Source organism: Choristoneura fumiferana, chromosome 10 (assembly GCF_025370935.1).
Source record: "Choristoneura fumiferana chromosome 10, NRCan_CFum_1, whole genome shotgun sequence".
Lineage (NCBI taxonomy): Eukaryota > Metazoa > Arthropoda > Insecta > Lepidoptera > Tortricidae > Choristoneura > Choristoneura fumiferana.
The window spans coordinates 12,945,772-12,962,158 of record NC_133481.1 but is presented as its reverse complement, the minus strand read 5'-3'; the positions used below and the strand labels follow the sequence as shown (position 1 = coordinate 12,962,158).

Below are 16,387 nucleotides of genomic sequence, written 5' to 3'. Positions count from 1 at the left end.
TTGACAATTAAATTAAAAGGTAACTTTTAAGCTAATTTTTCTTAGTCCAAATGTTTACCGTTTTCGAGATAATCTATATACAACCGATAAGACTATTGATGCCTTAAGCAATGCACGCCTATGACCCCCCCCCCCCCTTATCGATATTTAAATAAGTATTTATTACGACGAAATATTATATTTATGAAATACGATAGAGATTATGGGGAGGCACGAGCGAGCGGATTTTCAAACAGCCTTACCTTTATGTGCTAACAAAAAAAATTTTGGTGCTGTTTATGGTGCCCCCAAGACGTGATGCCCTAAGCAATCGCTTAATTTGCTTATGGGCTAATCCGGCACTGTCTATATATATAAATTAAAATAATAAACTGACTAACTGACTGTTGATATATCAACGCACAGCCAAAACGCTGCACCTAGAGACCTACTTTATGCCCCTGGTTTACCGAAGTACTCGTCAAGACGACAAAACGAGTCCAAACTCGATGTGGTCGTGTCGTTTATCACAGAGTTCCTATGGTCACCCGCTAGCTTTATCATCAGATCAACTCCATGTTATAATAATATTGCATTGTCATCGGATTTAAGTATACATGCGTGTAAAATTTCAGCTCAATCGGTTGAAGATATCCACTTCAAATATGAGTTGAAAGATTACACCCGAGCAAACATATACATTACACTGCAAATAAATATAATGCTTGTAATAAGTTTTTGTTAAAAATTAATTTTAATACAAGCTTTTTGCCGAATGTACTTTTTTGTTGACTGTACTTGAATTGTCGTCTAAACTACATATCTGTACCAAATTTCAAGTCGGTACTATTAACTATTGAGGAGTTTCCTCCTGCAGAGACGATTCTGACAGAACCACCAAGTTGTCACTACCAGATTATTGTATTGTCACCAAATTTACAAAAGTATGCCAAATTTCAAGTCGATCGGACCACTGGAAGTGGTCAAATTTAGCTTCCAAGATTTGACCCAAACAAACAATAAATAATAAATAAGCAAACAGGGCAAGCTACAGAAAAGCTTCTAAAAATATCGCCGAAATGTAAGCACTTGTGCAATTATTTCGAATAAAAACAATTTGAATTCTCATCCTCCTTGGTTCTGGCTGTTTGCTTCTAAAGCCATTGCCAGCGCACGCCGCGCGCAGCTCAAAAAAAAAATTGCAGGCTGTCTGTCAGCACAGTTCATTCGCGGGAAATTCGGCGGACTTCGTATGTTGTGTAATTAAATAATAAGAAGCTCGACTAGTGTGAATAAATTGTAAACTGTATTATAAACCTTGTAAACAGTTTAAAATACTTAGTATGATTTTTTTAGTGTAAAAAAACAATAGGTAAACATAGTGATTAATACGGTGTAATTTGGCGAGCGCTTTATCAAAGTTGGCTTCATTGAGGTTTGTGGTTCATAAATTGCTTTATTAATTTTGCACAAAACGAATAACCACACAGTCAGACAGTCAGTACATTATATTATCGAAGCTTTATAAAACATAATTAAAATCGCAAACTTCAAGGTAAATATTCAAACGACATAGCTACCCGTTGCTAGGCGACTCGGTAAATAAAATAGAGTGACGGCACTCCACTACACTTTTGTTCCATGTTCTGTTGTTTATCTGTTTCGTTTTACTGATATGCTTTCCTGTGCGTGTGACAAAGACAAGGCATTTGTCAATGTTGTGGAATTCTGGCAACGTTTATCTTTTAATTAGCAATTTAGAAATGGCTTTAAAATTAATTTAAATCAATATTTCTCTCTGATTATTAGAATTTAATAGAAAAAAACAACAAATACTCGCTGAAAGTATGATATTCCATCAGAATTGTTCCGTTTTCGCGAGTGATTTTTGCACTTTTAAAGACGCACGTGGGCATCGTTACGCTTGCACTGACAACAACGTACTGAGAAAAAAGAAGGCCACATTTACCAAAAGTGGCGCTCATTTGGCTCGGACATATTCGGACGCGCGACTGTGGATCTACAGTTTAATACATCAGTGATCATAACTATAAAAATAGTAGTAAAGTATTATTTTCATATTAAAAATTTTCATTATCAGGCTACAGTAGTGTCTACCATTCTACATACTTCACTCTGTTCGTGTCTTTTATCTCTTCAGGATTATTGACCGTTCAACCGATTTACACACAATTTGGTGTGGAGATAATTGTAGACCCGGGGAAGGATAGATTAGGAGTCGCGGGCAACAACTAATTTGTAATAAAAGTTGTAAGTTATTTTTACGTTTCCAACAGCTATGCTCTTAGAAGCACGATTTGTGCCATGGCAATGAACAGTAATAGGCACCATATGAGCGATTGTATTTTTTGATTCAATGAGGGCTATCGCGAATGAATTCGCCACTAGAGGCGCTAGTGTAGCGTGAGGTCTCCAAAATGTCTAATCTCATAGTTTATGGGTGAGCTACGCGAGTTTATTTATAATTAGAATAATTTTGTGAAATATTTTGCAATATCTGAAATTAATTATGGCAAATATGCGTTCCAGGGCAATTAATGTCTGAGTTTTGAGACAGTTTTGTCTTTCGGAAACCTTTGTCCTCCCTTTTTCCGACAAAACGGGGACTATGCAGCACTGTGGCATGGTCGATATTTTTATGGTACGGTTTTAAGGTGTATTAAATATGATTTTAATCTAAACTTTGTTGTCACGTCCGTAATAACAGACTTTGAAAGCCATATTTAAAAACCTCACGCAACAGTGCGCCATCTAGTGAGACAAAAAACGATAGCCCTCATTGCACGAATTTATTTTGAACATGATCCATCATCCGAACAAAAACAAGTAATAAAAACGCCATTATCCATTTCAGTGCCAAAAGCCCAAGTCCAGCCACCGAACATAACCGAAGACAGCTCCCAGAACTCCGACATGGCTGATACCAAGAGTCTCTCGCCCCCGACCAGCGTCTCTGAAATATCAGCTGATGTGGAATCGAGACCGGATGAGAACAGCGACGTGACCAAGATGGAGGTTGATGCGGTCAACACTGAGCCACTGCAGGAGCGGCTAAGTGACGAGGGGCATCAGGAGTCGATGGTAAATGATAAGAATTCATAAAAGAGAGAGAGAGAGATTTATTTACACTTATTGGATACACAGGGAAAATATTGAAAGAAAATCAAATAGTATAAATTGGGCCCCACTCAGCAGTGTTGCGGCAAGCTCCAACGCTGGTTTTCATAAGTCAATCTAATCTCCAGTGTTATTCATCTTCATTTTCAGCCTTTATAATTTCCACTGCTGGGCACAGGCCTCTCATTATTCAGTGGTGTGTGTTAAGTTCCTAATGCGCACTGGGCCCGCGTGGGAACTAAAACCTAGACATTTATTATTTTTAATTTAAGATTGTCGTAGAAAAATAAACGGGTCACTCATAGATGGATGTAGTCGAGTTTTCCTTGTTATGTTTTGAAAAAACAACCGCGTATGGACGTCTTTACTGGGTGATCTCTAGCTACAGCTTATTAAAGAATAACAGCAAAGCATTTGTTTTTTTGCCCATTGCTTATCGCGACGAGTCTAAATTTTTCGCAAACTTACTTCCGATTCGTTTGAAACTAGCTTAAACTAATACGTAAATTACTTGTTACAGAGCACACCAACAGACGCGTCGCAAGACTCGAGCGTGCATACTGCTCCGGTCTCACCCGACACATCAAACCAGACCGACAAAGTCATTCCACGCCTCGTCAACACCACGGTCCCTCTCGACGCTCTCAACTCCGTGGAACCCGAACTTTGGACCCCCGCAGACGTAGCTCGCTTCCTAACAGTCAACGACTGCCAACCATACTGTGACAACTTTACCAACATCACAGGCTCCATGATGCTGCAGTTATCTAAAGACGAAATCATAGAACTACTAGAGATGAAAGTCGGCCCATCTTTAAAAATATTCGACCTCATCCAACAGCTCAAATGCAAAATAAAACAACCACAATGCAGATTACTGAACTTCAAGTGAGCTGTGTCTTCATTGAGTAAAAAACAGTGGCCTTTAAATGCACTTCTGAGATGCACTTCAAATAATGGTGTCTTTTACAAGCGTGCGGTGTTAGTTTATAGGGCTGATGTACGTTTATGCCGCTGAAACAGTGTAGATTCATTGTAATCAAATAAGCTGTCGCAAGTTTTATTGCATTATTTACTTTACACTTGTAAACTTTATTATTTATTTACAGCATCGTATTTATAACGTGTCTTAATTTTTAGCATGCGTCTTGCTTCAAGCAGGGATAAAAGTCTTAATAACATCAGCGGTTGGAACTTCTGCAGAAACAAAAACGGGAACGTTTCATTTTAATATTAAGGGGGCTTTAAAATGATTCACTAAATTTTAAAGTTTAGCCGGGAAAGAAAAAGGAATTCATTTTCTATCTGTAAAGTGATAATTTACAAATGATTCGGAATTTTAGGATTGTGCCAAATAATTTTATTTACTTCCGTACAACAGCCGTTTTTTAAGAGGGTTTATTACGACTTACGTTTCATATCATAATAATCAATTAACAATAGGTACGGCCAAGGACTTTAATTTATGAGCCACCATGGAACCTTTTCAAAGAACAAGTCATTACGATTTTCATTAAGATTGGTTTTTGGAATCTTTTTAACCCCGACGCAAAAAAAGGGGTGTTATTGTATTTTTTATTTCAACTCCAAATTTTATCGAATTATATCTAGTGTCGCTACTTAAGTGACTAAATAAACAAATAAGCTGAGATGTGTGGTGCATAGGAGAAATTCGTGTCTGTACTACTGTCCAGTGGTGGTGTAGCGGTATAGCACGCGGCACGGAATGCCGAGGACCTGGGTTAGATTCCCAGCGCTGGTCTTATTTTTCTGTGCATCTATATTTCAGTTTGTATTTTCGATACGATTTTCATTGTTTTAATGCGATGTCACTATGACGTTTACTGTGAAATGGTTCCGTGTTGGGTCAGGGATTAAAGTCCACATCTTTAGATTTAAAACACCCTATTTTGACGCACTGATCCAATACTGGCTGGACTGTATATCACCCTATTAATAAAATAACGCTGTCAAATCTTACAATACCTCTAAAGAATTCGCTCTATTTCTGTCACAACTTACCCGGAACTTTCTCTTTTTGAATTCTGGAATACTGAGACGAATAATTTGCCTTTGGGACTCAGTCGTATTGGCTCTAATAAACATAATGTGGATATTTAAATAAAATTCATCATGCTATTGCGATAATTATTGATTTAGTTTAACCGTAATCCAAATTTTAGGAATTGATTGAGGCATAATGAAACCTACTTCTTTTTAAAACCTATTATAGTTACATATTTAAATGTGTGCGTATTAGAGTAATTTGAAAAACAATGCTATTTACAAACTTTTAGAAAACGATTCACCTTGTTTATTTCCTTTGCATTGCATGCATTTCACATTTGTTTTTTGAGATTCACGCATATTAGGACGAGATCAGTTAATGAAATAAATTATGAAGTTTTATCTAAATTTGTGATAAATTAAATTCTGCTTACAAGCAATAATAGTTACGGTGCTTAGTGTTATTCTTAGCTTTGCTATTTTAAGGGTAATCGCTTACCTCTATATAGTAGCAGACTTATTGATTAGGCGGTAACTGTTTTGTTTTATACTATCTCATTTCGTGTACTATAGTAATATTTTTGTATGTAGATCGGTCTGCCATATTATAATATGTAGAGCAATAAGATTGACATACCATGTCGTCACGGTAAAATTGTAACTACAGTGTGAGTGTTTTAAAACCCATGTTCATTTGAAACGCATGCCGAATAATAAAATTATTATTATACGAAGGCAAAATATATTTTTTTTGCTATGTAGCTATTGCTACATTTATGTTTTAGTGGTGCTGTTAAATCAAAAGTTAAAAATTGTGATTTAGCAGACAGACAGACATGTGTAAATGTAGGAACTCTAAATAAAAACATCAGTATTCAAAGAAGAAATAATGTTATGGAATAGACTGTATTTATGATCACTTTTTTCTGCATTTTATACTGTAAATGGCTTTAAACTCATTCTTCGCGTCTTGATTGTGACATCAGTAATTATGGCTATTTGGCAAATGTGGAGTGTACAAGTAATTATTATTTATGATTAATAGCACATCCAGGGTGTATCACGGCTTAAAAAGGCGGGACCCTCTAATCAGGTGTGATGTATTAATTAAATAAAAATTTAAAAGTTAAACAATATTCTTCTCCTGTTGAAAATTTGTAAAGCAGATCAATTTAACAGATTGTGTCTAGTCCGAGACCGTATTTATAATTTAATGTTACTTCGCCACCCAAGCTTATTTTAGAGTGATTTCGAATGGAATTGAATGGTTTTTAAACATAAATAAAGGCATTTAAAAAAAGTATATATTTTATTTGTAAATTGGACGGTTCTATTCATCACATAATAAATTTGTAAAGTTAATACTCATACAGTCGCCGTCAGATATTTCGTTTCGGAGCGGCCAACGGCCAAAGTGATCAAAAATATCTGAACATGAACTCAAATACCTTAATAATAGAGTGCATGTGCCGATATTTTTGACCACCTTGGCCGCTCCGAAATATCTGATGGTGACTACTAGACGTTAATAGCGTATAGATACTTGTAGTGCCACGTGAGTTGGAAGTGAATGATTATACACACAGCTACCACATGTTGTGTAATAACAGCAGGATTTTGACATTAACTTATTCATTTTATTCATTCTCCTGTGAAATCAGTTCTTGTTTAGCTGTGTGTGTTATCTATACGCTTGAACTCTCGTGGCACTATCTACACATTCGGTTGAACTTTGCTCATAGCTGCTTGCTTGCTTGTCAACTATTTGTCTGATAGGTAAGTATTTTTAACTACCAATGAATATCCTTATTGGTTGACAGGTCCTGAAGCATTTGGTTTGTTATAAATCTGTAATACAAAAGATGATTACAATTTCAGTTTAGAAATTCAATAACAATTTGCTTACGACAAATAACTGCATCTCTTATTTAATTACTGACGGGCATGTAGGAAAGCCGTCGTCGGTGATACTGCAATACCGCGTAAGCAGCATTTTCCATAACGTATAATTTTCAATGTTAGAACAGTACATTAGTACTGTTAGTACCGTGAAAATTGTACCTTAAGGAAAAAGCTAGTTACGCGGTATTCACCGACGCGATACCTTTTTAGCCTACCCAACGAAGACGAAAAACTGCCTCAGGGGAAAAACTGTTTTGAGTACGTTTCAGGTTTCAGACGATTTAAATTATCGTATAGGATAATATTTAGGAGATTATCGTATGGGGTTATCTTGAGACGAATCTTTGAACGATTATCGTAAAGTCTTACATTCGGGTCTATATCGACTGGTCGAAAATTGTTGGTCATAATGCAATGTTTGACACAACTCTTTTTTTCTCTGAAACCATTTATTTTTCAGAATTGTTATAAAAGAAACCTAAGCTATAGAGTTCTACAGGATAACCATTTAAAAAATTATAAAAAATGTAAGGTTTCAGCGAAAAAATAAAAAGACAAACATTATTATAGCAGAAAGGATCCCCTTATAGTCACGTCTGACAAGCACAAATATCTCGCACATCAAACGGCGCATAAATATCTGATAAGATTCTATTTCTAGGGCCGGTAGGACGTGTCAGATATTATTGCACGCTCCGCTCGCGCTGTTGCAGATATTAATGCAGGTGACTATACGGTTTTCATCACGCCTTGACGATTTTTAACTTGAACTTACCTCATAGTGTGTGTGGGTACTGAAGCAGCGTAAAGCACGCAACACAGAAGATTGCCAGATCTCTGGGCGTGGCACTTGTGATATTCCGAGCACCAATAAGTCTCGCACATACCGCTGGCCAATTCATTCGTCTGATCTGTAATGTTAATCTAAGCATAAATAATTTAAAGTAGTTTTTGGCATCTGATAACAACTATTCAAGATTATTTTGCAATAAAAATAAATGTGATTAGATTTCGAATACCACAACTTAAAATCTTAGAGCGGGTTTATTGCCTACATTCAATTTTTCAAAAAATCAGAAAACTCGAAATTTCTGGAAAACTGTGTGTGTGTGTGTGTGTGTGTGTGTGTGTGTGTGTGCGTGCGTGCGTGTGTGAGTGAGTGCGTGCGTGCGTGCGTGCGTGTGTGTGTGCGTGTGTGACTAATACCAAGGTAATCCATACTTATATTATAAATGTGAAAGTGTGTGTTTGTATAAGTTGTTGTAAGGTAGTAATTATATCAAACTTATAAGGAAAACTATAACGGTTAAGTTTTCTTATAAATTATACCTAAACTTGGAATATTCCGTACAAAATACGACATCCTTAGAAAAATATTACTTAATTTTTACGTAATGGCTACGGAACCCTATTTCGGGCGTGTTCGACACGCTCTTGGCCGGTTTTGGCATAGAGATAGTTTATGGGCCAGGGCCAGAGAGTGACATAGGCTACTTTTTATCCCAGAAAAATGCTCAGTTCCCGAGGGAACAGCGCGCGATAACCTAATTGCACGGTCACGCGGACGAAGTCGCGGGCAAAAGCTAGTTTTTCTATATTTGGTAGATGACCTGCCCACCTATCTGCCCCTCTAAATTTGTCGTACTTACGGGATACCACAGGGGTATATTTGATTTTCTAGTTTTAGCGAGTCCGAAGTAGACACGACCTTAATGTTAATAAGGGCATAAAGTCGTTAAGGTTATAGCCTATAGGTATACATATTTTTGCAACTTTGCCCGTATCTTTGCACTTGACTGTACAGTCCTCGTTCATGTCGGAAAAATCTGTGACGTATGTGGTAAGCTAAGACTTACCTTTATTATCATCATCTCTTTTTATCTCAGGGGCCAAGTCTCTTGCTGTGGTAACATAGAACGTTCTCAATATGTCAATTTTGTGGGCTCCAGACATACCTCGACTTTTCTGGTTTGGAACGTGAAGATGCCGTGAAAACACGCATTTTTGTTTACTTACGTTTATTAAAAGAATTCTGAAAAATATATCGGCATTAACTTCGCGTTGGGTCTCACTTTCAAAAAATAAATAAATAGACGAGTTCAAATTTTAAATCGACGGATACCTACGCCGGTCATACGACAAAAACCTATGGCGCCAACTGGTTTGATTTGGCATTTCAAGCAGAGCCCTGGGTTCGACCTCGGGCTCGTGCCTTGAGTTTTTCGGAAGATGAGCGAAATAAATTACAGCATTATTATATGGTGACGAAAATCGTGACGAAACCTGGACACCTGCAAAGGGATTCAATGGTGTGTGCGCACTGAGCCCGCATGGGAACTACGCCCGCTTTACATGCACACTTGCACACGGTCACGGCACGTTTTTTTGGTATTGGTCGTCACAAAACTGACTCATAAAATTTGTATGAAAAACATAAATACATTTTGAAAGAAAAGGTACACGTTTTTATGAAAACGCCCGATGTCGTAGCTCATACATTTCAAATTAAACATGGCACGGCGACCGTCCCGTGACCGTGTGCATGTGAAGCGCGCCTGAGGGGAGCCCTGTGCCTTTCAATGAGATTTTGATGTAGATCAGGGTTTCTTAAACTTTGACCCCACTTTAAGAAACCCTGATGTAGACTGTAGATGATGTCGAATCGTGCTAGTTGCCACTTACCCAAGAACACATGGTTCAAAAGTGACGCTAGTCGGGAAATTTCTAGGGTACGCCAGTTTGGCCTCCTTGATGAGCTGAGCATAGCCTTCCCAACACTGCAGCACTATTTCGTCGATTTGCGAAAGAGCAGGAGTCGCGCCACACACCACGAGGATGTAAACGTCTGCGAGCAGCTTGCAGGTGACCGCTCTGAATGCTATCTGAAATGGCAAAACATGAACAGTTCCTTGTATGGAACATAAGAAACGAAGGTGTAGTGTAGATTCATCGTACACATATTACAGATTCGCGGCTACTACCTTTTGTGCTATGATAAACCCTATTGCTAAAGTAATTTAGTGATAGTGACTCTACTGCTAAGGGACTATTTCTGGGTACCTACTAACAGCTACAACTAACGGCGTGGCACCGGAACAACTCGATTCCGTCTTGGTTTCCTAATTTTATTACTTGACAAATATGGCAAAATTACATGTCTCTGGACTTAGCAGTTGACATTTTGGGATTTTATGTAGTAAGTAGCCTAGGTCCTACTAAGTAGGTAGTAGGAATTCGTCCCCTACACACACACACACACAACATGATTTCCAGTGATGATCTTTCGAGCAGTCATCAATAAATACATTAGAGTTGTTGTATACATGCTCAAAAATATCTAACTTGTGCGGTAACTCAGATGTTTTTGAGCATGTAGATAGCTTGTATTGCTTATTAATAACAGAGGCTGTATTGTCTAACGCGCTAATCGCCATCGCATTCATTATTTATCTCTTTCTACCTACATGAAAACGATTGCGATTTACTCTATAATGCCTATGGTCAAAAATCACATACATACATTGGGGCTAATATGTGGCAAGTAAACTGGGGTGTCCCTTAAGGGTGCTCCATCCTGGGCCGCGGCGAGCAGAAGCAATAGCCGAGCCTCCCGCGGATCCAATTCTCCAAAGTCTGAGCTAGTGGCTACCAGATGCCCGTGGATGCTAAGGCTCGCCCAACGCCCTGTTACTCTCTCCGCATAGGTGTCTAGTGCTTGCTGAAATGTGTAGTTTATTTAAGGCGTTGTTTCAACCCTTATTCAAGGAGGGTCCTCTGATGCCTCTTTACCATGATGGAAATCTATATAGATAGATATATCAGCAGTAAGTTTGATTTTTCCCAAGACTATTTTTGTTTTGTCTGCAACCCCCTAGGATGGGACCATACGTATCTCATGGCATTGATTTAGGGAATATTAACTAGCTTTTGTATAAAAAAAAAAAATTCATAGAAGAGAAGGAATGATTTGTATTCCGGACTTTGTTTTTCCCAAACTTATTTATTTATGAGAAATGAGAACACAATATATTTGTTCTAGTGAAAAGAAAATAAAACTAATGAATTTGTATTCATTCTTGTTTTCTTTTATTACAAGTTTTTTTTTTAGTTCACCTATCCCATTGTCTGTCTGTCTGTCTGTAATCAAATCTTGCAAGTTAAATTCGACCAACCTCCAGTAGTTGGATTAACTTGAAATTTTGTATACTTATTTAAATTGCGTGACAATACAATAATCTGGTAGTGACATCCTGGTAGTCCGACCAGGATGGAACTCGTCAATGGTTAATGTAGTTTGGGTGACAATACAAGTACAGTCAGCAAAAAAAAGATTGTATTAAAAATGAAATTATTACCAATAACTTATTTTATTTCCTGAGACATTAGGCACTTAAATGAGTCAAAAATGTAATATTAAGCAAAGTAAAGTTTATTGTTTGTTTAGTTAGTTTTACAGTTGCACCTGCCAGGATTTGATCCTACATTCGGCCCCAGTGACACACATCTCTAACTATTTAGTTCTTACTCCTAAGCCAGTGACGGGCATTTGTGACTGCTGTGGGATATGCGTAGGCATAGCCTAAGAGCTTAATGTTACAGGTTGTTAAGCTGTGCCTGTTTTTAACAGGTAAGTACATTGTATATTTCTTAAATAATGTTTTTTTTTTCCCAACTGGATGACAAACAAGCAAATGGGTCTCCTGATGGTAAAAGATCACCACCGCCCATAAACATCTGCAACACCAGGGGTATTGCAGATGCGTTGCCAACCTAGAGGCCTAAGATGGGATACCTCAAGTGCCAGTAATTTCACCATCTGTCTTACTCTCCACGCCGAAACACAACAGTGAGCACTGCTGCTTCATGGCAGGATTAGCGAGCAAGATGGTGGTAGCAATTTGGGCGGACCTTGCACAAGGTCCTACCACCTGCAATAAGTGAATTTTACAGCGCATTAGTTTCATAACTATAATGCTGGAATTATTTATGGGTAAATAAAAAAATACAATAAATAATATTTTGTTGATACATTCTGCTAGTAAAAAAGTATATATAATAAATTTACCCATCACCACATTAAACTTCATTTCACCTGCAATTGTTGTGCTTGAGGGCACAGTATACTCTGTATCAGATCCAACACAAGTGTTGGATGGGGACTTATCACAGCATCAGGATCCAATGACTCCAACAAATAGTCCAATATTGGGTAACACTGTCTCAGGTCTCTCTTTATTTGGTCAATGTTCTTTAGATTTTCTAATTCTTTCTTACCAATGCAGAAAATCATTAAGTTGTGGACTGTTGAGAGGAGTAAATCTAAATCGCATTCTAATCCACCAGTTGTGACGCCAATCAACGTGACACTGAAATTATGTTTTGTTCGTTATTTAGCTTTAGAAACCTTGTTTCGACAAGTACTTACTGATTTATTTTCTATTTACCTTTTACAATATTCACGCCACAATATGGTACCATTGTCCACTTGCGTATTGACCATCGTTAAGTTGTGGCATTTACTGAACATGTTGATTCCATGCAGGGAGGCGATGGTAGAGAACTGAATCTAAATAAAAAAAATGCAATTACATATTCAACTCTCAGAAACAACGAAGCTCTCATCGAAATAAAGTTTATTTTACATTACTGTGTTTGTTATCTTGATTATATTTTTAATCTTTTTCATTAATTGTAACAGAAACTTAATATTTTCTAAAACGACACGAACTTCTCAAAACTTACGTTTTCACTACTGCCTCGTTTTCTTGAGAATATGGGAACGCCGCTTTCAGTGGCTACCGCTATTACCAACACCGACATTTTTCAGTTAAAACACAAACCTTTTTTATCAATTTGAATTCTACTTTTACACTTTTAAATAATTAATTATAAAATAAAAGTTTTTGTTTACATGACAGAATGAATGACAGAAGAGAAGATCCAATCAAACTCAAAGTTCGTGTCGTGCGGTCCCTCTGACACATACTATTTAATAAGAGAGCGAGAGGGACGGTACGATACGAACTTTCGAGTTTCGTAGTAGCCCTGCTAAACTGTCAAAAATTAGTTGTTCAAGCTGTTTGACACAATGTTTTAACGACGCTTATATATTTTTTTCAATTAACACTGGCTGCTTTCGTCAAAACCGCCGTGGCAGAAATAGCCATATAATATTTTTATGAAAATAAAATACTTTTTTAATTCATGTATTTGGCTTTTACCGCTAGATTTTTTCAACAGAAAACTGCCAGTTTTAGAAAAAAATATGAATACAAACTTTTAGTTCCCAAAAAGTTAGTTTTAGAAAGAAAGGAAAGATTAACAGCAATTTTATTATTTACGAATATTTTTTAATTGAATTCAGAAAAATAATTTATTAATTACATATGAGGGTACATAATAGTACAATCAAGGTATAATTGCTAAATTCTATATTTTTATCCACATTTTAAGTCGTTTAAAGTTTGTAATATTTCTATTAAATGTTATAGATAACGAGGTAAATAGGTACAGTCAACGTCATAAATAAATGATCACTTTTGTCGCTTTCAGTCGTTACATGAGTACATGACGTACCTATGGCTTTTCAAACATGACGTTAAAGTGACAAGGTACAAAAGTGATCACTTATTTATGACGTTGACTATACCTACTAACATAATTTCATGAATAATAACAGTCGGAGGTAGAATAATAATTTATTTATTAAGTACTTACATAAGTATTTAAGCTCTTTATGTACTTTTGTTCTAAGAAGGTAAGTTGTAAATACTTTCTAAGTAGGTACCTACCAACTTAATTTAGCACCGATTTACTTCTTTAAAAACAAAACCTCGAAGTAGATAGTTATGTAGGTAGGTAGGTAAAAATTAAATAAGTAAATGAAAATTCTACTATACAAACATACAAATCGTCGTATCCCCCGAAAACTGCCCTAAACCCGGAAATCCCGGAAACTGGATATTTTTCATATTAATTTTAACTACCAGCGTTAAGAACTCCACCTATAATGAAACGTCGAGCTCGGAAAATAGTGCATTTAGTCGTAAAATATAATGTAGTTGAGAAAAGAAAAGTCATAAAAGAGTTGACAATAGGTAGTAAATTACAACATACACACATATTTTGAGATCGAGTAATAAATAATTACTTCCTTATATCTTTTTATAATTGCTGAGCTATAATAGAACGTATTTTTAATTTACACTGTCATAATCTTCGTAAAACGCAGAACAAGGCCCTTGTGCTGATTGGAGCATTTTTCTGCGGAATCGAAAAAAAGCTAATGTATGGAAGAGAAGAAGCCATAATGGCATTTGTGTCTTTATTCTACGACAAAATAATTATTTCGCTTTAATTAATGTGTTTAAGTGTTATAAAATTAGGTTTATTGGTGAATTTGAACAGTAAACGAAAGTAATTTCGGTTTTCGATGTGTTTTCATCAAATTAAAGTTAAAAATAACACTTAATTTTATTTAAACTATATGAGTCCTAAAGTCCATAGAGGCTTTTTTATTGATTTTCATTTTATCATTTAACAAAGAATTTACTATAAATCAGACTTTAAATTTACCTTTCTGTAGGCTGTTTTTGTATCCACAATTTATATGAAAGAAAGCAAACCTATTGAGTCTCCAATGCCACCGGATTGTAAACAAGAGATCGAGTTTTTACCTTCAAATTAAATCAGAAGTAATTTTAGAATTCAACAATAATGTGAATTTGCCCGAGCTCGTTATAAGTATAGAAGAAACAGAACAAAACAATTTTAAGACCGAATAGTATAATCAGCCACTATGTTTAGCGTTTGTGGACTATGAAAAAGCCTTCGATGTAATCGAGACCTGGGCTGTAATGCAGTCTCTTCAGCGGTGCCATATTGATTATAGATACATCGAGGTGTTATAAGAAGAAGAAGAATCTAACTCGGATGGGCAGCGTTCGGGAAACTTCGTGATATCTTCTCGTCCAATATTTCGCAGTGCCTGAAGACTAGAGTCTTCGACCAGTGTGTGTTGCCAGTGACGACTTATGGCGCTGAGACGTGGTCCTTGGCTGTTGGCCTTTTAGAGAGGCTCAGAGTCACGCAACGAGCTATGGAGAGAGCTATGCTTGGAGTTTCTTTGCGCAATAGAATCCGGAATACGGAAATTCGTCCAAGAACTAAAGTCACCGACATAGCTGGAAAAATAATGCAAGTTGAAGTGGCAATGGGCGGGTCACATCGCTCGAAGAACAGATAACCGTTGGGGGAGATAAGTCCCCGAGTGGCGACCACGAACCGGAAGACGAAGCGTTGGCAGGCCTCCCATCAGGTGGATGCAAGAGTTATCGTTCATTGTGGCGGTCTAAGGGGGAGGCCTTTGTTCAACAGTGAACGTCTTCCGGCTGATGATGATGTTACTAAAGTTCATTATCACTGATCTCAATTAGCGCAGACATGAGGCTCATCGGCATCGCCTGCGACGCGGATTTTTGTCGTCAGAGCCTTCGTCATCGCAGAAGAGTGGCTTACCTGTCGGTATTCTACAGGCTACATTTCGGAGAATGTGCTTCGGAATTGCACGACCTTATTCCACCTGCTCCTTTCTTCCACAGGTCGACCAGAAGTAGGCGGGGTCTCCACCCTTACGTTGTCAGTATTACAAAAATCCGCACAAAGCGTTTTCGCTCTTCCTTCATCAACCGCACAGCAAAAGAGTGGGATTCCCTGCCTGCGACTATGTTTCCTGAACACTACAATTTGGCTGCTTTCAAGTCCAGGGTGAATGAGCATTTACTAGACAAGCGTGCTCCATCGTACGTAGGCCTCATCCTCGCTTTCCATCAGGCGTGATTGAGTGATTGTGGTCAAACGCAAGCCTATACTGTATAAAAAAAAACAATGTTTTAAGATTAATACGAGAAGAACAGTGTATTGACTTTTTTTTATGGTCTGAGAGGCGATTTAACTGTTTTTTTTTTTAAATATTGCTACTTACACTTAATTTCTTACTTACTTTCTTTTATACTTATTTGAGATTTAAGAAGCAATTATATTTTTGTGTTTTTCTGTATTCCTAAAGTTAATTCTCTAAAGATCTAAAAGAGAATCTGAATTCTAGAGAATCTGATCTAAAGATTAACAAGAGAAGAACAGTGTTTTTTTTTATTAATTACCTATTATATATTTTTTAATGCCTGAGAGGTAATTTAATAGTGTTACTATTTTCTTAAAATAACTCGGATTTTATTAAAGATTTTATATCTTTAATTTTTTTTGTTTATTTTAATATTCAAATTGTACATTTTCTTTAAAAACTAATTATTTTCTTGAGCGATGAAAATGGTTAACCAGCAATTTTTTAATTGAGAAATGA

General features: G+C 36.8%; 2 protein-coding genes across 2 annotated transcripts; one reads left to right on the top strand and one right to left on the bottom strand.

Moving 5' to 3' along the window:
- Positions 1–2,860: 2,860 nt before the first annotated feature.
- Positions 2,861–4,776, top strand: LOC141432129 (polycomb protein Sfmbt-like). Its single transcript, XM_074093576.1, has 2 exons — positions 2,861–3,081; positions 3,638–4,776. The coding sequence occupies exons 1-2, from the start codon at positions 2,914–2,916 to the stop codon at positions 4,007–4,009; spliced, it is 540 nt and encodes a 179-aa protein (XP_073949677.1). The 5' UTR covers positions 2,861–2,913; the 3' UTR covers positions 4,010–4,776.
- Positions 4,777–4,877: 101 nt separating this feature from the next.
- On the bottom strand, positions 4,878–13,047 carry LOC141432128 (protein fuzzy homolog). The gene is made up of 8 exons (XM_074093575.1): positions 12,769–13,047; positions 12,471–12,592; positions 12,119–12,392; positions 10,547–10,744; positions 9,709–9,908; positions 8,883–9,058; positions 7,802–7,937; positions 4,878–6,972 (listed from the first exon to the last, which is right to left on the bottom strand). The coding sequence occupies exons 1-8, from the start codon at positions 12,844–12,846 to the stop codon at positions 6,915–6,917; spliced, it is 1,242 nt and encodes a 413-aa protein (XP_073949676.1). The 5' UTR covers positions 12,847–13,047; the 3' UTR covers positions 4,878–6,914.
- Positions 13,048–16,387: the final 3,340 nt, after the last annotated feature.